Source organism: Dasypus novemcinctus, chromosome 1 (genome assembly GCF_030445035.2).
Source record: "Dasypus novemcinctus isolate mDasNov1 chromosome 1, mDasNov1.1.hap2, whole genome shotgun sequence".
Lineage (NCBI taxonomy): Eukaryota > Metazoa > Chordata > Mammalia > Cingulata > Dasypodidae > Dasypus > Dasypus novemcinctus.
The window spans coordinates 47,708,557-47,730,088 of NC_080673.1; the positions used below are offsets into that span (position 1 = coordinate 47,708,557).

The 21,532-nt window shown below is 40.4% G+C and overlaps 1 protein-coding gene across 7 annotated transcripts in view; it reads left to right on the top strand.

Moving 5' to 3' along the window:
- SLC10A7 (solute carrier family 10 member 7) overlaps positions 1 to 21,532 on the top strand; it is a 278,259-nt gene that overhangs the window by 252,675 nt on the left and 4,052 nt on the right. For 3 of the 7 annotated variants that reach the window (XM_004456494.4, XM_004456498.5, XM_004456496.5), the window contains one exon: positions 21,158 to 21,303. The exons of the other annotated variants lie outside the window; for them this stretch is intronic. In XM_004456494.4, the coding sequence (XP_004456551.1) occupies positions 21,158 to 21,303 (146 nt within the window). The remainder of the gene's footprint in view (positions 1 to 21,157; positions 21,304 to 21,532) is intronic. 7 annotated transcript variants of the gene reach the window in all.

Below are 21,532 nucleotides of genomic sequence, written 5' to 3' on the forward strand. Positions count from 1 at the left end.
TTTAGATGATCTTTGGTTTCTTTAGCAATCTTTTGTAGTTTTCTCAATACAGGTCCTTTTTTCCTTAGTTAAATTTATTCCTAAATATTTGATTCTTTCAGTCACTATTATAAATGGAATTTTATATGACTTCCTCCTCAGAATACTCATCAGTAGTGTGTAGAACACTACTGATTTTGAATATTAATCTCATATACCACCGCTTTCTGAACTTGTCTATTATTTCTAGTAGCTTCGTTTTGGATTTTTCAGGATTTTCTAAATATAGGATCATACCCTCAGCTAATAGCGACAGGTTTACTTCTTCCTTTCCTGTTTGGGTGCCTTTTATTTTTTCATCTTGCCTAATTGCTCTAGCTAATAACTTCTAGCATAATATTAAATAACGGTGGTGACAATAGGTATCCTTGTCTCGTTTCAATCTCGGTGGGAAAGCTTTTAGTCTATTACCATTGAGTATAATGCTAGCTATGAATTTTTCATATATGCACTTTACCATGTTAAGAAAGCTTCCTTCTATTCCTATATTTTGGAGTGTTTTTGTCAAGAAAACATGTTATGTTTTGTCAAATGCCTTTTTTGCGTCAATTGAGAGGATCATGTGATCTTTCTTCTTCAATTTATTATTGTGATTTATTACATTAATTGATTTTCTTGTGTTGAGCCACTCTTGCATAGCTGGGATAAAACCTACTTGATCATATGCTTTTGGATTCGATTTGCAAATATTTTGTTGAGGATTTTTACATCTATACTCATTAGAGAAATTGGTCTGTAATTTTCTTTCTTCATAGTATTTTTACCTGGTTTTTGTATGACACTCAGTTTTTAAATACTTACTATACATAATTGTTCCTATAAACATTTATTCTCATATGGTCCAGTCATCCACTGGCACTCATTCCTTACAGTTTCTTTATTAGTGAAAACTCATGTTTATTTAGAGTGGGTCTTGCTGAGCTAGCCTTACCTAGCATGAGGCAACACTGTCTGCACTCCATTCTTGAAAACTAAGAGCCCCTGTGCTGTTTGACAATAAACTATTTAAGTAGAAATAGAAATTCAGGATTAACACAAAAAATAGAAGTCTGTATTGGGGTATAGCCATAAATATATTTCTGTCCTACAGGTTGCTTGTGGAGGTTACAGTTCTGTCAGGAAACGCAGTTTGGGGACCTCTGCCATTTGACAGTCTTAAAGATGCCACTTAAAGTATAAACACAGTAGAGTTTACCACCATGCTTAGGAAGAGCAAGGACATGTCTGTCATTTTGTGCTATTTTTTGATCCACATAAAGAAAGGGAAAAATCTAGTTCTTCAAACCAAGTCATACATTTATGTTCCTCAGAGGTATGTGGACTCTTTTGTTTTGAAGTTTTGATTTTGAGTATGGTATCTGAAAATTATTGCTAGCATATCTAAATTGTGTAATAAAAAATTTCAGAAAGTCTCCAAGCTACTAGGCAGCAAGGATGAAATTAAAGATGATAAAACTTTTTGGGGGTGGGATTCCCGGCCTGGTCTTCAAAAGTACGGTTCAGAGTGGATCATTCATCTTAATGACCTGCCAAGAGATGTTCACCTAGAAGATCAACCTCCTGCTACCCCCGCCCTCCTTCTCCTTCCCCATGTTTTCTATACCAGAGATTGTAAAATGTTTTTAACCATAGCCTACAGTTAGAAATATATTTTTATGGTGTGATCCAATATATCTAACATGTCTATAAAAGTTTCACAAAACATCCACCCTTCTTTATGATATGCTTTCCATATTCTATCCAAGAAGTATATAAAAGCCACTAAATTGATTTTGCAATTTATTAATGAGTCACAATCCAGAGTTTGACAGGTATTACTTTATACCGTGCTTAGTGAGGAAGTTTTTTCTCCTTCCTCAAATAGTACCATTTAGGCTTTGGCTTCTGCTATCGCCTTTTCACTGAAACTTAACCTAAATTTCTGATACCATGTAGGAACCAGAGCTAAATAAAGACTTAAAATAATTCTTGATTTGTGGTAATCTAAGATTACCTGTATTTAGATCATTATTATCATTTTTATTTTATAAGCTTATATAACAGTTTCTATATATTTTGGTAGTGTATTTTTTAAATTATTTTCTCTATTCAACATGTTTTCCATAATAATAATAAGAGCCAACATTATTGGGTATTTTATAGGTAAATTCTGTGCTAAGTGATTGTTACATGATATAATTTACTTTAAAATACTTTTGTGTTAACTCTGTGGTGGTATATATGTTAGTTTAGACTTCAGCTTCAGGGACAGCCAGTTACTCTAATAGAAAATTCTCAGTGAAGTGTTCAACCACCATGTTATCAGAAAGGAAATACTCCAGAGGCAACTACAACAAATGCTTTTGTTATCTAAATCTCTACCAACCTGAGACTTTACTAATTAGCATAGCGAATTCAGTGACTTTAGTGGATGCTTAGTTAGCATAATTAATGTAAGAAATGGATTCTTATTGATATGTGTACTGTCTAAAATACTGTAGAGACACTCCCCACTGAAGTCTAGCTCTTCACTACTGTGTTCATTTAGCTCAGCTGTAGTAGAGCTCTGCAGAAAAAGCCCCATGTTGAAGATAAGGAAACCTGGGCTCTAGCATCAGTCCTGTCATCCACTAGCTATGAAACATTAGACAAAATGATCTCTGGGCCCTTCTAGTTCTGATTCTCTGATTCTATGACTTGGAAGTCTTAAGTGTTTAGTTTTAGAATCTTGAACAAATGGAGGGATACCAAAATACCAGCATTTCTCAAAGGGTGGCCTTCTGATCACCTGCTTCAAAATTAGTGTTGCTTGCCAACTTTTAGATGCTTTTTATCTCATCACTAGCCAACAGGAGATACTTAGGGAATAAATACTCATGACACACTACTAAGTACTATATAAAGAAGAATGAATAATGAAAATTCTGAAAGCCACTCAATAGGCCTGGACTGTGATCTCCAGGAGTCACCCATTTCCTCATTCCATGGTTTCAGTTTATCATGTTGTGGTCCTTCTAGAAAGAGCAAAAACCTGGCTCCAGCTTTTCTAGTCCTAACTTCAAATGACTTTTGAGTTCCCTTTCTACCAATCTGATTAAACCACAATGTTTAGATATGAAAGTATGCCAGTATTGCATTGTGTAAAACCTGAATAAAAGAAAACCATCCATTTAGTATCCACTGTATCTAGTACTTACTTCAGAAGTATGGCTTTCTTTCTTTAAGATCATGTCTTCCTAGCAGTTGATGGTAAAATTTCTTCATATTTAAAATAATTCCAGGAGGCCTACTATTTGAAAGCTATCCTGATATAAATCTCTTGTGTATTAAACAGGGTCTCCAGAGAAACAGAACTGACAGGATGCATATATATACATGTATATGTAAATATTAAGAGATTTATTATAGGAATTGACTCACACGAACATGGAGATCAACAAATCTGAACTCCCCAGGGCTGGCCACAAGTTGGGAACTCAAGGTGACATCGAATTCTTCAAGAAAAGTCACAAGTTCAGAAAACAGATGAAGGTGACAATGAATTCCCCAGGAGAGGCTGGCTGGCTGAAGTAGAGATAGAAATTTTTCTTTCTGACTGTGGAAATCATCAGTTTTCACTTTTACTACAGAGGAGAATCTTATGACCTCTAAAGTTAGACAGCGATAGCTGATTGTAGATGTACTCAGTCATAGAAAGAATTAACTAATGATTTAAGTTCATAAAATACCCAAAGAATAACAATCAGACCAGTGTTTGCTTGATCAAAAAACTGGATACCATAACCTAGCCAATTTGACATGTGAAATTAGTCACACCTTTATAAAAGGAAATATATTTAATTTTTTAAAAAATCATGCAAACTGCAATAGATACTATGGAAAGATAAAATTTTTTTAAAAAGAAATACAAGGTAGAATCATTGCTTTCCATAAGCCAGTGCTTTGAAAAGGACAGCAAACCAAATATAATCATGTACACTTATCAGGAGTACAGGCTGGTATGGATTTTGTCAGCACCCATGATATGCCACAGTTCAGTTCCTGTGGCAGTTCTCACCAGCACCTTTCTCAAAATTTTCAGAAGCACGTCAGACCTCATCCTGAATCATTTCAGTGACAAACCCCTTTCCTCTTCATTCTGTAGACTACTAACAAGGCCTGTAATATTGTTTTGTAACACCACTTCTTATAATAATCCTATCTTCTATCATTTGGGGAGTGCTTACTCTATATCAGGCCCTGTACTAGATATTTCACAGGCATTGATTCACTTGAAAACTGCAACAACCCTTTGAGATAGTTATTTTAACCTTGTTTTGAGCAGATGTGGAATCTGAGTGGAGCTGACAGTAGACATGCTCAAGATGTAAACCCACATCTCTATGACAGCAAAACCCAGGTCCTTTCCATCATACTACACCACTTTCTGGAAATACCTAAGAGGGAAGTGTTCACTGTCTGCACTCGCTCGGTCTCAGTGATGGAGCAGGAACAAGAAGGGCCAAATGTTTCCATGCTTTAAGTTTGTTATCGCTGAGCTCCTCCTGCAGTTATCACCCCTACAGCTCAGTGGTAAGGAAATATATTTTTAAAAGTCCCACATACTGTACAGTGGCACCTCAAATGATATAAACTATAATTCCACAGTTTCAATTTTATTTTATTTATTTTTGTTGTTGCTGTTGATGTTAAAGATTTATTTCTCTTCCCTTCCCCCCATTGTCTGCTCTCTGTGTCCATTTGGTGTGTGTTCTTCTGTGCCTGCTTGCATTCTTGTCTTGCGGCACCGGGAAACTGTGTTGCTTTTTTTTGTTGCATCATCTTGCTGCATCAGCTCTCCGTGCATGCTGTGCCACTCCTGGGCGGGCTGTGCTTTTTTTGCCTGGGGTGGCACTCCTTGTGGGGCGCACTCCTTGCACGTGGGGCACCCCTGCATGGCACAGCACTCCTTGCGCGCTGCAGCACTGCACGTGGGCCAGCTCACCACACGGGTCAGGAGGTGCCCTGGGTATCGAACCCTGGACCCTCCACATGGTAGGCAGACACTCTGTCAGTTGAGCCACAACTGCTTCCCTCAATTTTATCTTAAAGTCAGTTTCTCATGCCCTACCATAATTAGAAGTAGCTCTCAAGAGCTCTACTGTCCACATTAATAATCACCCCCATGTGCCCCACTTCCCATGTACTCCATGCCTCTGAAAGGGAAATTCCTTAAGAAATGAGAGGAGCACCATCCTGTTGTCCCATACCTCTTTCTTTCTGATGAGGCCTTTGCCATGTCTAGGAGAGCTGACAACCACCCATTTCCCTGTGCTTCCTGCTCATCTATGCACTCGCTGTCGGTTGCAGAGGTTTTTATTTTCATTATTATTAATATTTAGAAAGTTTGCCTCTAGCAGTACTAAAATGTACATCACAGAACAACAGTTGTTTACTGTGTTTGAAGTGAAGAATCTCACCCAGGAGATCACATTCACTTGAAGTTTATATCTCTCCATCTCAACTTGCAAGCAGAGATCGATGAATAACAATTGTCATTTCAGAGGTGCATCTCTCCAATTATTTAATTGATCGTGTCTCTTCCCAGAAGTTCATTTAATTGAAGCAGACACTATAAACCAGGTTACATGTATTTCATGACAGCCAGCTCTGTGCTTCTTTACAGTAAAGAATCAATGGACCTACAGCTAAACGAGGGTGACATCCAGCCCCTCCCTGTCTCCACCTACAGCCCCATCCAAACAACTCCAGCCAGAAATTAAAGGTAGCTGGCCACTTTTTAAAGCCATGGGGTACACAGTATGTTTTTGATAAGTTACCCTGGGGCAGGTGGAGGTGTAAGATTGGGCACAACTCCGAAGTTTCCTGGGTGCCAGGAAACCAGCTGATTTGGAATGTCATCTATACAGAAGCTAAGCATATTCATGATATCATAGCAATGACATTTTCCAGAGCTGCCATTGCTATAGCTTTGCTCTATAAGGTGCCATTGATCAAAGACTTGAAGGAAAGAGGCAGCAAGCCATGTGGATCACTGAGGGACGGAGATTCCAGCCAGAGGGAACAGTGAGGGCAAAGGATCTGAGGCAGTTCTGTGCTTGGCGTGATGGGGAAGTAAGGAGGCCAGTGGGCCTGGAATGAGTGAGGGAGAGAGCTATAGGAGGCAGGGTAAAAGGTAATGGACTAGTGTAAACTAATGTCAATTAGTAGTATAGTTATAATAATGTTGTCTCATCAGTAATGGTCACACTAATTCAAAAGTATTAATAATAGGGAAAACTCTGCATGTGAGAGGTAGGTATATGGTAATTCTGTACTTTCATATTTTTCTGTAAACTTACAACTTCTCTCTTTAAAAAAAAAAAAGCATAACGGGAATAGAGGCCAGTGGTATTCTTTTACTCAGAATTAGAGGAGTAGCCATTCAAGGGTTTTGAATGAAAAAATGACACACTCTAACATCCCTGGGGCTGCTGTGTTAAAAATAGACTGGAATTGGGCTGGGATGCAGTAGTGTGAAACAGGAAGGCCAGTTAAGAGGCTATTGCTTTAACCCAGACAAGGGTTGAGGGTGGTTTGAACCAAAATGATAGCCAGAAGTGGTGGAAAGTGTTGGATTCTGGATACACTTTGAAAGCAGAGCTAATAGGATTTGCTGATGAACTGGATAGGTATGTGAGAGAGGAATCAGAGATGATTCAGAGATTTCTGGCCTGAGGTACTAGAAGGATGGAGTTGACATTTACTGGATTCAGAGCAGATTTTAGTAGGGGATGGGGGGAGGTGTGTGAGGGTACAGCTCAGAAGTTTAGTTTTGAACAAGTTTAAGATGTCTTTTTGACATGTAGTGGAAAGTTGGCGTTTTGAGTCTGGAATCTGATCCAGGCTGGGATTTCCAACATATAGATCTTATTTAAAGCTGCCAGACTGGATGAGATCACTAAGGGAGTGAATAGATAGAGGGAAAAAGAAGTCTGAGCACTGAGCCCTGAAGCATTCCAAAGGTTTCATAGAATATGAAATTATCTTGATAATAAAATGATATAAAAATCTAAAACAGCCAGACACATAGGCATCCCAACTTGCAAGCCTGTATTTTTCTCCAAGGTTGGGTGAACATGAAAGCAGAAAGTAGATGTGAGGACACTTGGAAACATTAAAAGGGAAAGGACCTGATACTTATTTGTGCCTAATAGGTGGTAGGCACTGTATTAGGCATCTAACTTACGTTATCTCATTTCATCTTCACAACAATCCTGCACAATAGCTATTATCCAGAACAGAAAACCAAGCCCCAGAAAGGTCAAATAACTGGTGCCAGTTCACAGAGCAGGTAAACAGCTGGGTGGGAACAGCTCGAATTGCTCAATCTTCCTGGCCTGGCCTTTCAAACCGGCTCCATTAGAGTCAACTGAGAGCTGTTAAACAAAAGTGAGGCAGGGATGCCTCCCCACACCAGCCAACTCGGAACCACTCAGGATAGACCCAGGCATCAGATTTTTAAAAATCAAAAAATTTAAAACTAAAAAATGAAAAAGCCAGGTGATTCTACTGTGCAACTGGGGTTGAGAACCACTGCCTGAGACTACAAGACTATATTTGTATGCATTTATGTTCTGTGTTCCAAAAAGAAAGGTTGGGTTAGACCTACTCATTTTGTTAATAAAATTGACCAATTGTTTGTGCTGGTTTGTGAAAACCAAAATTATCTGTGTCATGATTATACATGTTTGCTCTTCAGAGGGTAAAGCATATTGAGGAGATGGAAAAAATCATCAGTATTTCTAGAAATGGCTTCCATTCTTCCTCTACCTTGAAGTCTTTCTAAATGAAGTCTTAACACCCCAATTTTTGTATCATAGAGAATAAACAAAGGGCACGGGTAGGTTGGCAAGTCTGTCATTTAGCCAAGTAAACCGCAGAAAACTGAGTCAACCTTTTTAAAGAGAGAGAGGAATTTAAGAATAATTCTGATTTCAAATCCCCAAATCAAAACCACCTTGTTCTTTTATGTCGAGATAACGCTTCTGAGGTTCATATTCATCATAAATACCAGACCATGAATAAGAAAAGTAGATAATGTTCATGTTAATTTAAACAATTATTAAAAATAGTTAATGTATATTTTGCTCAGTGCTTACCCCCATTTATCATTTAACTACAATTTAGAAGCCTTCCAGAAATTCCACTGTCCATTGAGAAAGATTGTCAATGCAAAATTTCCAGGAAAACTTTAAGTGCAGAGTGATGGGACAGAGGGTGACAAAATCAATGAAAGCTCGTGCCCTACCTATCAGCTTCTCTTTTTCTTTCTTTGCTATCTTTTTTTTTTTTAAGATACATAGCTCATACAAAATGTTTCATTAAAAAATATGAGGGAAGCAGACTTGGATAGGGCGTCCACCTACCACATGGGAGGTCCGCGGTTCAAACCCCGGGCCTCCTTGACCCGTGTGCAGCTGGCCCATGCGCAGTGCTGATGCGCGCAAGGAGTGCCATGCCATGCAGGAGAGCCCCACACGCAAGGAGTGTGCCCCTTAAGGAGAACCGCCCAATGCGAAAGAAAGTTCAGCCTGCCCAGGAATGGTGCCGCATACACGGAGAGCTGACACAACAAGATGACACAACAAAAAGAAACACAGATTCCCGTGCCACTGACAAAAACAGAAGTGGACAAAGAAGAACACGCAAATGATCACAGAGAAGAGACAACTTGGGGGGGGGGGGGCGGAGGAAGGTGAGAGAAATAAATAAAATGAATCTTTAAAAAAAAAAAATATATATATATATATATATATAAGAGCTTCCCATATACCCCACTCCCCACATCCCCCACTCCTCCCACATCAACAACTTCTTTCATTAGTGTGGTACATTCGTTGCATTTGATGAATACATTTTGAAGCACTGCTAAACAGCACGGATTATAGTTTACGTTGTAGTTTACACTTTCTCCCAGTCCCATCAGCTTCTCTTTGCCTCAAACTTTAAAAGTTCAAGTGTTTTTCCTCATTTATATAAAAACACATCGAAAAATTCTGTTAAACTAGACGTGTTTCCCGAGCCAATCAGAAAGGGCCAGTTCTGTGTTGGTGACCATACTAAACATATTCTTATGACCTTCTGTTATTTTGTTATATGAAATTCTCATTCTATTTATGATGTTTTCCTATCCTCTGAGGTTAGGAAGACCACTTAGGCAAATTTTGTCGTTAGAAGATAATGACTCTACCTTGGTAGCCTAGAAAAGGAAAAAAGTTGTAATCACTCTTTACTTCCTGTCCACCCCATCTAGGTAAACTTGGTGAGTCCTCCTGGAAGATACAAGCTGGCATCTGAATGATGTCTACGTGGCTCAGTTCTTAATTCATTCTTGAATTCCCCATTTGCTAATTACTCCTACACCACTGTCAGACAGGTGAGGGTGTATCTAGTCTTCTGAGGCAGAAACCTTTAATTGGCAGAGTTAAATGTTTCATTGTCAGCATCTGGTGAGTCTGCTCAGGCCATTCATTAAACGTCTTTTCCAATCAGAACATACCTGTTTCAAAATAGAAATTATACCAGCTGCTCATTTTGGTCTTCTTCGTACATCTTTATTTACATAAAACATTCAGCTAATGATAGGATTACAGCCTGGTAACTGAAGGCTAAAACACAGTCTTTAATTTTCCTAATGGGTAGAAAATGGTCATCAACCTACCCTGATTGGAAGCAAGTAAGCGCTAGACCATAAGCACCTTTGTTAAAAAGGATACTTCTCTTCTTTTCAGACCTTTCTTGTTTAAATATTATTTTCCCTAGGTTTTTACCCTCTTTTATTCTATGTTAATATTATCATGCATCCCTTTTCCTAAGTTCCTAAGTACTTTAACATGTTACCATGTCAGGCACATAGAGAGTATGGTGAGGAGCAAAGACTCTGGAGCCATTCTGTCTGTATTCACATCCTACAACCTCCTGTAGCTAACTGTGCATGACCTTGGACAAATTTTTCATTATCCACGGCCTCAGGTTCTTCATCTGCAATGGCAATGATAATGGTAGCTTTGCCTTTATTGTGGGTGTGTGGAGTGAATCGGTGGTTGGTGTTTATTCTGAGAACAGTGCCTGGCACATGGTAAGCACTGTGCAGGCAATCGCTACACTCAGTATTCTGCCTTGCCAACATCCAAATGAAGACCAGAAGTATCCCTGAACTCCCATATGTTTTCTGAGATGAAGTCCCAGGAAACCTGTATACTCATGATAGCTGAAAGGCTGAAGCATGAATGCTGCCTCTTTTTCCCTAAAGATCTTGATTCCTGGAGAGATTGCACCTTTCTCTTAACAACTGCCTTAGACATTTAGCTTGTCATCTTATGTCTGCTCATTTTCCTGCTCTCTCAAGCCCAAGTCTTCTTTTTTGGATAAAGGAATAGTTTTTGAATTCTGGTCTTGAAATGTGAAGCAAGGATAAGCCTTTCAAGACAGTTCACCTGAACATCTGTTTAGCAAAGCTAAAGAGCTCCTGAAACAACAAGAAAAGAAAACCAAGCTTTAAAATCATTTGAACTATTGAGGGGAGAGGTGGCAGGAGAGCAGGACTAAGGCTCAAGGGGAAATCATTCCCTTAGTGGCCAGCACAGAGAATGTCTAAGTCCAGAAACATTGTGAGATATTTGGGGCTGACATCTGTGTGGATTTCAGTGTCCCTTTCCCTCTCATATGCTTCCTACAGAGATCAGGCTTCAGAGGTTTGAAATTAAAATTCCATTTGTAGGGAAGCAGCTGTGGCTCAATCGATTGGGCTCCTGTCAATCATATGGGAGGCCCTGGGTTCATGTCCTGGGGCCTCCTTGTGAAGGCAAGCTGGCCCACGCCCGTCCCATGGAGAGCTGACGGAGAGCTGGTGCAGCAAGATGATGCAGCAAAGGGAGACAAGCAGACACAGAAGAATACACAGTAAATGGACACAGAGAGCAGACAGCAAGCAAGCCACAAGGGGGCGAGGAAATAAAATTTTTTTCTAATTCCATTTGCACATATCTGTTAAAAGGGTACATGGTCATTCTGTTTTTATGCCAGAGTTCTGACAAGTTGTGTTTGTCAGATATCCCAGAGCTGCTGTTGTTGGCTTTGTATTCAGTGAGTTAAAAATTACCTAAATCTATATGGATTCCATGAACTCAAAAGGTAGCTCATACCCATATATTTTATTTATTTGCACCACATTTTGGGGTACTGTGGAGGACCCATGGAAAATTGCATTCAGTGGAGTTTTGCAATTCCTTGGTGAGTTTGGGGAGAATTAATTATAATTGCACAATAAAACTGAGAAAGAAAAAAAAATGAAGTAATTAATAAAAATTCCAGGAATAAAAGCTTGTACTAGAAAGGAAGTATAGTTATAGTATACATTCATTGCTTAGTTCTATTTACATAGTCACTGTAAATATTGATTTATGTATAAATCAATGTATAAAAAGGACAAAAATGGTTTCTTTTAACTTCTGTTTCTCAAAAAGCAACAATAGATGTTCTGATGCTGTGATGGTGTCGTACCAAAGATATATGGCAGGATTCATCAAGTTAAAGATGGAGTGACATACAAAGACCCAGAAAAGCATGTAAAATGTAAAAGTTCAGCAAGGGTAAAGCACCATGATCTGCATATTTTAAAATGCCTCAGAGAATTTGAGCAAAAGTTCAGTCACTTAGATTGGAGTCAGTGGGAGCAGGTCACATGATCTGGGAAATCTTTCTGCCTTTGTGGAGGAAGCTGCAGAAAGTTGACTGGCCAGCCTTTGGTAGGTCCCAGAATGGGTATGGGAGCAAGTCCTAGACTGGCTGGAATTACAACCAGACTGAAAGTCTGGGGACTGTGCAGACCTAAGCCTGGCCTGGTCCAAAAAATATACTTCTTCAGGGTTGCTCTAGCCTGATTTAGCAGGCCTCTGGCTGACAGCAAGCCAAGCCATGCCCATCAACTTGGAAGTAGGTGACCTTCTTTTTCACATCCTCCAAAAGAGGGACAAAAATTAGAATGATCAAAATGCTCACTGTATCAGTTTTGCCTTACAACATTTTGTGCATCTTCTTATTACCCTGTGCCTTGATTTTGTTATTGGGTGGAATTTGCTCTTTGCCTAATTTTGGCATGTATGCTCTATCTTCTCTTCCTTTTAAATTAATACAAATGTGAGCTCCATGGGGGCAGGACTTTTTGTCCGTATTTTCACTGCCCTTAAAAGAGCACCTGGCACATAATCGATGAATACTTACTACACACTAGGCACCATGTTTTACTTCACTTACCCTTTATTGAAAAAAAACAACCAAACAACCTTTGAAGTAGGCAAACTTCTACACCAGGACTCTAACTTCTATCCAATACTGCCTCACCTAGGTTACCAAAGATAAATTATAAATCCCTGCTGGAAACAATAGCCATTATTGTCCCTTTGTTTAGTAATTGAGATAAATCAGTGCCAGTGAGTTAGACTTCCTGTGACTATTTGAAGATAAAAAGACTGTGTGAGTTTGTGTGTGCGTGTGAGTGTATTTGTGGTGGGGAGCGGGAGGCGGAGATTGACAGTCATGCTGGAAAGAGTGACTGCGTTCCTCAAAAGACAACTGCCTTCCTGGATTATGACTGGGGAGAACCATCTATCCCGATGATGCGCTTTTCTGAGGAGAAAGAGATAGAATTCAAATGACAATACATGGGGCATTTGGATAGTAAACTTATGGATGTTTCTAACTAAGAACAAACTAAACAAAAGTGGGAAATTGCCATGACAACTGAAGAGCAAAGCAACTGAATTCCAGATTTGCCAGCAGCTCCCTCCCAAACTCAGTCAAAGGTTTGAGAAAGCATTTAAATGGAAAACAAGTCATGTGAATTCAGGCGAATGAATCTTTGAAAGGCAGGAAATGATCCAGGTGATTGGAGTATACTATCTCTTAGCGAAATGGGAAAGTTAGGAGTAATATTAGACTTCAAAAGACACAAGGAGTGTTTTCCAATATATTTCCTTTCTTACTACACATTTGAATACTGAATTCAAATTTTGTGTTCCACGGTCAGACCAGTTTCTTTCCCTCCTGACATATCAATATACGTTTGTCCTATGAAGTATAATCATCTCCTGGAGGAGTGTGTGAATGCATTCTTTTTAAAGTCTAGTGAAGCAACTAGTATTCTAAATCCTGTCTTTTTCAACATAGGAAACATTACTTTATCACCTATTTTTAAATACTCCAACATATGTGTATTGAATACCAGCCCTGTCCTTAAATATTGCAGGAGACTAAAAGAAAAATGTGATGTTTTGCTTGTGTTTAGGAGGAAAAGAAAGAAAAGAATGTGCAAACAATGTAATCAAATGCTGAATTGTGTGATACAGCTAGGAAGGATGCCTTTGTTTTTCAGAAGAGGAAAAAGTCAAGAGGGAGATCCCCTTCATGGTGGAGGAAAATAGAAAGCTGAGTTTGGATGAACCCATAGGATTCAGGCATATAGAGGGTAAAATGGGCAAGGTCCAGGCAAGGGCTCAGCTTTTGCAAAGGCAAGAAAGTGCTAGGCCTGAGCCAATGACAGCAGTTGGCAATTGAAAGTTTGGATTAATGGAGTCAACATGGGTTTGTGATTTAAAATATAGAGTGGGGCCCAATTCCGCCTCTAACACCTATAGATGTATCATAGGCAAGTTACTTAACTTTCTAAACCTCATTGTCCTCATTTTTAGGTGGAAAAATTACTACCTATTTCCTTTGGCTGTTGTAAAAATTAACTGAGATAATGCAGGCAAAGCACTTAGCATGCAGCGGGCACTTAAAAAATGGTAGTAGTAATTGTTTTTTACTGAAGTTGAGGAGGTAAAGGATTTGATGGATGGGCACTGGAAAGTCATTGTAGTTCTTGGCTTTAATTAATGTGGGTTTTAGGAAGATGAAACTGGCTGTGGTTTGTGGGATTGATGAGGGGGAAGACTGAAGACGGGGAGATATGTCAGGAGGCTGGAGGAATCATCCTGGCTTGATTTTATGAAGACCTGAATTAGGAAGGTGGCAGTGAAAACTGAGGGAAAAGGAAAATGGGAGTTGGAGGAAAGAATCTACTGAATTTGATGATTTGATCTAGAAGTAAAAAGACAAATTGATTTAGTCAAAGGCGATTCCCAAGCTTTGAGTTATAGAAACTGCATAAGGCAGAGCCAGGAGAGTTTACCCGTGCTAGGCCAGCACCCAGCCCTCCGATGGCAGAAAGCTCATGTGGTCAGGGCATGGGCTGCTAGAACGCAGGCCAGAAGTCGGGGGCCTTGGTGTGATCCTCCTTCTAGCCCGAGCACCTAGAAGAGTAACTCATATGTCACAGAGATAAGAAAAGCATTTTTGAATAAATGAATGAATGAATGGTGAGAGCACTGTGCATCTACAAGGAAGTGAATTCTGAACAGTGATGTCAGCTAGAGAAAGTTTTTATATTGTGAACAATAGAGCGGCCTTCAGTGGGGGTTAAATAAAATCCACATTTAATCTGTGGAGGAAAATGTCTGTTTGTCAAGGAAAATGAAAAAGCTGTCCATCCAGTAGAAATAGTAACTGTTGAAACTTGAACACTGATACAAAGAGAATTTTCAAATTCAGAAAGCAAAAAATCAACATTCTTAAAACGGGGGAGGGGGGAGGAAATTGTTCTTAAATGTATTGTTTTATTCTATCCATCCTGGGTAGAAGATAAAAGAAAACTCTTACCTGCTTGTTAGAAGAAGAAAGCCCTGACTTGAAGTTCCTGCTTGGCAGATGTCAGTTGAAAGCTCTGCTTATGGAATGTGCTGCAGTGTCAAACTCTGTTGGATAATTTTAGACGAATGTGTCATGTGTGACATGGAAATATGGCATGCTGTACATTAGTGATTTCCCAAGTGTTTGGATCAGGTAGTAATGTGCTGAGAAAGTGCTCTTTATCTATCCACACAGTGTACTTGTAGAGCAGTGGGGAAATGCTCTTGGTGGAAATTACTTTAGTCAGAAAAGAATCCATTTACAATATGTACCTTCTAACATCTTTCAGACAATGCATTGTATTAAAGAGGCATTTTTTGATTAATGTTTTATAAACATTTTTCAGCATGACAGCTTAAAGTCCCTGTAAAATTGTAAATGCGTGCATCGTGTTCACTTCCATAAAGTCAAATGCCATCTCATAAAGTCTAGTTGGATCCTGTCAACCATGGTAACACAGAATCAGTACCTGGGAGCATTAAAATTAATTTGCTTCATTTATATTACTGCAGTGATAGCAAGATGAAAAGGGTCCTATAAATTTTACCTTAAGAAAAAAACTCTTTCTGGTAAGTTTGTTTAGGTTTATAAAATTATTATTATTTTTTCCCTAATTAATGGATATGGTGAAAACGCAGTGATACACTGCACAGTAAGTTTAAGATGGAACCTGGAAAAATACAAATCCATTCATCCAGTACACTCCTTTAGAGCATTTACTGTGTGCTCAAAGATGAAGAAGAAATAGTCCGTGATCCTCAGAATCTTATAACTTAGTGAGGAAAAGACATAAGAAGCTGGCAATGATAGGAAGTGTGGTGGATGCCGAGCTGGAAGGTGTCCAGGGCATGGCTTAGAGACGATCAAAAGGTCAGCCTTGGGACTTCCAGGATGGCTTACCTGAGGAGATGGCATCAGAACTGAGGGCTAAAGGATGTGGAGGAGTTGAGTAAGGCAAGAGGTAGGAGATGAGCATTCTAGGCAAAAGGACCTCATGAGCAGAGGCCAAGAGGTGAGAAAGAGCATGGTCTGTGGGCAGGGGTGGGTGGGGAGAGCAAAGCAAAGAGCTCCTCGTGGCTGGAGCCCACAAGCGGACAAGCAGAGGGGTGGGGAGACATAGAGGGAGGAAGAGAAAGAGTCAGGGGCCAGGTTGTGGAGGTCCTGATACAGCAAACTTAGAGATCCAGCCCATGTGACAAGCTCCTAAGTAACCCGGCCTAATCAGATTTACCCATTAGAACATTCACTCTGGTGACAAATTGGAAAATGGCTTGACGGAACAGAGAAACCACTGTAGAAACCTAGGAAGTGCTGTTGAGCCCTGGTGGTGCCCTGGAAGAAGGTTATGGTGAGAGAGGTGTGAGTGGTAGGAGGTGTGCCCAGTAAGCTGCTTACCTGACACCCAGCAAGCTCACATCCTACTTCCTGGAATGCATAGCCCATTTACATAGTAGTTAATCAGTTATGAGTGCTAATTGAATGATAAGTGATCATTGCATTACACATTGTGTGTGGGTTAAGAGGTACAGCTGATTTTCACTGATTTGACATGAAGATTAAATTTTGCCAAATTCATGACTAGGTGACAGAAATCAGAGTACCGTGAATTCAGTGGCTCTTAGCAGCTTCACAACCTCTGTTGAGTTTCGGGTGGTCAGCCTGATAATGGTGGAAACATTGCAAAGATGACCTAGAGCCAAGATCTTAAACACACTGCTTCCAAATGATTGCCACCATAGCACAGAACACTCTAATGTGGAAAAGTTAGCTCTATCTGCTTATCCCAACTTCTCTTTCTACTGTGACCTTCGAGGAAATGAAAATGCACTAAGTGGAAGCTCTGCTGAGATTGGTGGCAGAGAAGGCAGGGAAGAGACTGAAAGACAGCATGAAAAAGAAAAGCTTGAGATAAATAGGAGATTAAGAAGAACCCCTATTAATTGAAAAGGAAAAGGATGAGGTAGATTTTAAGACTGAAAATAAGGTTTCTAAACAAATAACATGTGACTTGAATAGCCAGACACTCCTCCCCAACACCCCCACATACTGACTTGCTGTGAATCTACCACGTGAGGTGCCATTGCCAAGGACACATAAAAGGACTTGGACCCTGAGCTCTGGAAGCTAATTTCTACAGTAATATATCAAGGGATTTGTTTTTCTGGTATATTATTTTCAATCATATTTTTAACATTAGTCACATGGGGGAAGAATGGTTTTAAGAAATTCGATTAATGACTAGCAAGAAGGTATTCCAGATCCTAGTGATGAGGAGAAATTCCTATTTAAGTCCACAGATGCCTACTGCAGATGCAGCTCATCATGGGTCCTTCCTCTTTTTCAAGTAAGGCAAAGAACTTTCATTAAAGGCAATGTAAGAAAAGTGTGCCTGTATTATCAGAATCAGTCAGGGAATCAGATAAAATAGTGTTGGAAAACTGAAAAGGTAAAACGGGGACAGTGAGGGAAGTGGATGTGGCTAAACCAGTTGGGCATCTGCCCACCACATGAGAGGTCCTGAGTTTGGGTCCAAGTGCCACCTAAAAAATGAGGAGATGCTGCCTCTGCTGCAACAAGCTAAACACTGCCCTCACAAGCTAGCAGACGCTGCAGCCCACGGGGAGCAGATGTGGCTCAGGCCTTTGGGCACTCGCCTCTCATGTGGGAGGTCCCGGGTTGTTTCCGGTGCCTCCTGGAGAGGGAGAGCAAACAATGAACAGATAGATGAGAGAACCATCTGGGAAAGGGAGAAATAAAGAAAAATAAAGTAAATACATCTTTCAAAAAACACAGTATTTTTTTTTAAAAAAGGGTGGAGGGACAGTGTGGTAACAGAAGAGTAGCTACCACTCTGGATCAGGGGAAACACGGAGAAGAGATTGGGGTTCTCAGAAGCCAGAAGGTTGGAGGAGGAACCGGCAGAGCTGGGGCTCAGACCTCTGAGGAGGTGCGCTGCTCTACCAGTGCTGGTAACTCTGAGAGGGCCCAGTGAGCGGGCTGGCACTGACAGGAGCGCTGTTGCCAGCAGGAGCCACAGCAACTGGAAAGAAATCCCTTCTCCTTCCTCCAACTTCCTCCGGCGCCCCCTATTGGCAGAATTTAACAGGGAGGCGACTTACCAGGAGGAATGACAATTGCGTGTCCCAACCCCATCCTCCCAGAGCAGTGTACAGAAGGCTGTGTTTGAAGATGAGAGATAAGAGCTGAAGAACCAGCACAGTGCTAGTAGAGAACATCATCCAGACTGGTATTAGGATCCAAAGAAGGTGGAGGCCACGTGTACACTGGAAGTCTCTTGAGGGCAAAGACTTGACCATGTCTTTGAATCCAGGGTCCCTTTGCTAGTGTTGAGGTAGCCTGTGGGTGCTTGGATCCTCACCCATAAGAATACACAGGGACATCCTGGTATGGGGAGCAGAGAGTCTATTGCAACTTGCTGCCTTGGAAGTTCTTCTTGAACGGGTCCAAAGGGAAATGAGTTCCAAAAGGCCTGCAGAACTAGAAAGCCTTTTGCATGCCAGGACCTCACCTGTTTGTCATGGAGCTGCAATCTCCGTGACATCTTGATCTGACCCTACTTGATACAGAGAACTAGGAATTCAGGGAGCCTGGGTTGCAGTTCGGACTCCACCACTTGGGAAAGTTACCTGACCACTAGGTGCTTCAGTTTCCTCATCAGTAAAATGGTGAAAACAATTGTTTCACCAACCTCACGTGGTTCTCCTGAGGCTTATTTCAGTTAATATGCGGAAAGCGCTGGACAGTACAGAACCGACAGTCAGCACACAGTGCACCTTAACCGTGGCTGTTGTCATTGTCATGGCGGTCTCTGTGGACCTAACTTATCACGTGAAAGGGAATGTCTGATGTTGCTTCCATGAAGATACCTTGTATGTTCTGCGATTGATTTTTAAATTGAGTAGCAGCAGCACCTGGGATTGTCTCTATGGCTTCCTGTCTGAACACCCCTAAGAAGGTAACATTCCATGAAAGCTTGCTGAAGAATGAAACAGAGCTCAGATTCATAGGGACCCCCAGGGTTCGTCAAGTCCAAAATACTATTATCCATGATGTTACTTGCTATTTTACTCTGTTGATGTTTGCAACGACAGTGTAAAAGCAGTCGTGGATAAAACTGCAAGTGCCTTAGCACGAACCAAGGAAGCGGGCAGCAAACTACCAGTAGTCATTGTATTCTTCATTGCCTTGCACTAGGAGTAAAAAATGGCCAGTTTCACTTAGCGATGTCCCTGTGCTCTGGTAATTTTTAAGGACAAAATAATCTTCTATCACCTGCTCCCTATAACCTCACTCTTCCTCCATCCCTCACCTCCCCATTTCTTAGCACAATACTTTAGGTCATGAAATGAGTAATCTTTCTTGGAAACAGGAGGAGTTGAGTTCATGTCTTAACATTTTCCTCCTGTAATAACTTTCCAGGGCTGTGCTATAAGATGCTGCTTTTCAACTATAAGTGGATTTTCAAGCAGATTATTTTTTTAAAGAAAGCTCTTTTACTTTGGTTTTATATTGGCAGGAAGACAGAAGCTGTACAAAAACCTAACCATGTACTTTTGATGATCTAAGAGAGACTCTCTTTGGGAAGGGTTAAGTGTTTTCAGTTTATGGCGATAATATGTGAGGCTGTGAAAAAGAAAGCAGCCATGAAATACATTTTTGCATAAAGGCTTAAAATTTATTAGAAGGTAAAAATAATTGAAAAAGCAGGGCCTTCCTTGTTGGGTTAAAATAAAAAATTATTTATGGGCCACTATCATGTGTTTAGGAGCATAGGTTCTTTTCAGAGACTATTCTTAGAGAAACAAAAAGAATGCTAAGCCGCTAAAGCTATTCAACTGAAAGAGCTGACATATGTACACAGCAATTCTGACCAGAGAGCGTGACCATATTAAAACAATTGGTAATAATAGTTAAACTGCCAGTATCTGAATTCTGTTATTTATGGAAGTTTAATTGGTACATCCTCCAAGCAGCTGCTTACAAAATATGCACTCCCTGCCCTTCAGATAATATAATGGTAGACTCATGAAGTAGAGTTTATTTACCTGCACGCCATTAAGACCTTCAGCGCAAGGTTTAAAGATGCAGCACTAATCTCACAATTCACCTGCAGTACACAAGACTGCATGGGCTTTATTGTAAAGTGCCTTGTGATCCTGGACCAAATGAGAACATGCAAATCCTTTAGTGATGCTCCTTTGGTTAATGTGCCCTCTTCCTTAGAGCAGGAGACACCATACATTATCTTCCCATAGCCTTTCAACTCTCAAAAGTGAGAGTATGGGATTTTAAAATGATGCCAGATAACCCTTCGTAAAGACCAACAGACTGTCTCCCTACTAAGCAAGAAGAGGCCCTTTTGTAACCTCTACCTTGCCAGGGTTTTTCAGCCTTCTAGAGGCAACCTTCTTCCGCACTGTCTTCTTTCCTCCCCAGGTCAGACAGGCTGCTAATTTGCCATGAGAGTCACTGGTGTCCAGATCACCTTTACAGCGTCAGTCTATTCTAATTAGTTAGAGCTTTGGATGGTGAAAGGAAAATGGAGAGAGTTGCTGACTCGTTTGAGACCTTACCTGTTAACTTCTCTGTTCACACATAGGGAGATACATGCTGTATTATTCAGCCAAAGAGCTGCTGATGCAAAATACCAGAAATTGGTTGGTTTTTATAAAGGGCATTTATTTGGGGTAGGAGCTTACAGATACCAGGCCATAAAGCATACGTTACTTCCCTCACCAAAGTCTATTTCCACATGTTGGAGCAAGATGGCTGCTGACATCTGCAAGGGTTCAGGCTTTCTGCATTCCTCAGGCTCAGTTTCTCTGTTTTCTCCACAAGGTCAGCTGTAGACTATCAGGTGAATGGCTCTGTCTCTCTCTGCAGGACTTCTGCTGTATCTAAGAAGCCATCTCTATTTCTCTGTGTTCTTCTCCTGGCTCAGGTCTTCTCTTCCCAGGGCTTACTTCTCTTTCCTCTGTGAGCTTACTTCCTGGGGCTTCAGCTTAAGGTTTCATCATCAGACTCCAACATCAAAACTCCAACAGGAAGAACGCTCAACTCTGTCCTTTGCCATGCCTTTTATCTGTGAGTCCCCATCCACCAAGGAGTGGTGACTCAACGCCCTAATGACGTGGCCCAATCGCAATCAAAGCCCCAGTCATAACTCAATCATGCCTAGGTACAGACCAGATTACAAGCATAATCCAGTATCTATTTTTGGAATTCATAACCATATCAAACTTCTACACATATTAATGACCATTTCCAAAGTTCCAATTTTAATAGTGTGTCTTTAGTTTGGCAACAGACTGAAATTGCCTTTGTGTTTCCTGTCTTTTCTGTTCACCAGGAATTCCAATGCTAAAGATAGTGTTTGCAGGCCATGAACACCTCTCTTTAATATCCGTACCCTTACTCATCTACCACCCAGCTCAGATCCTTCTGGGGAGTGTGTTGGTGCCAACAATAAAGTCTTGGATGGTGTCAAGGCAGAAGGTGAGACTCAAGAAATCTTATTTGGACCCAAATTGGACTGAAATGCTATTCTTGACTCTTATTCAGGCACTTTACCTTTTGCTGTTTCTTAGGTACACGTTTTCTTAGCTCAGTACAATACTGTGGGCACAGTCATTGATCCATTTCAGTTTGAACAGGATGGGTTGAAGGTGAAATGTCATAAATTATTATGAAGTCTAGTTGTACTGAAAATGCATCTTTAAAAAAC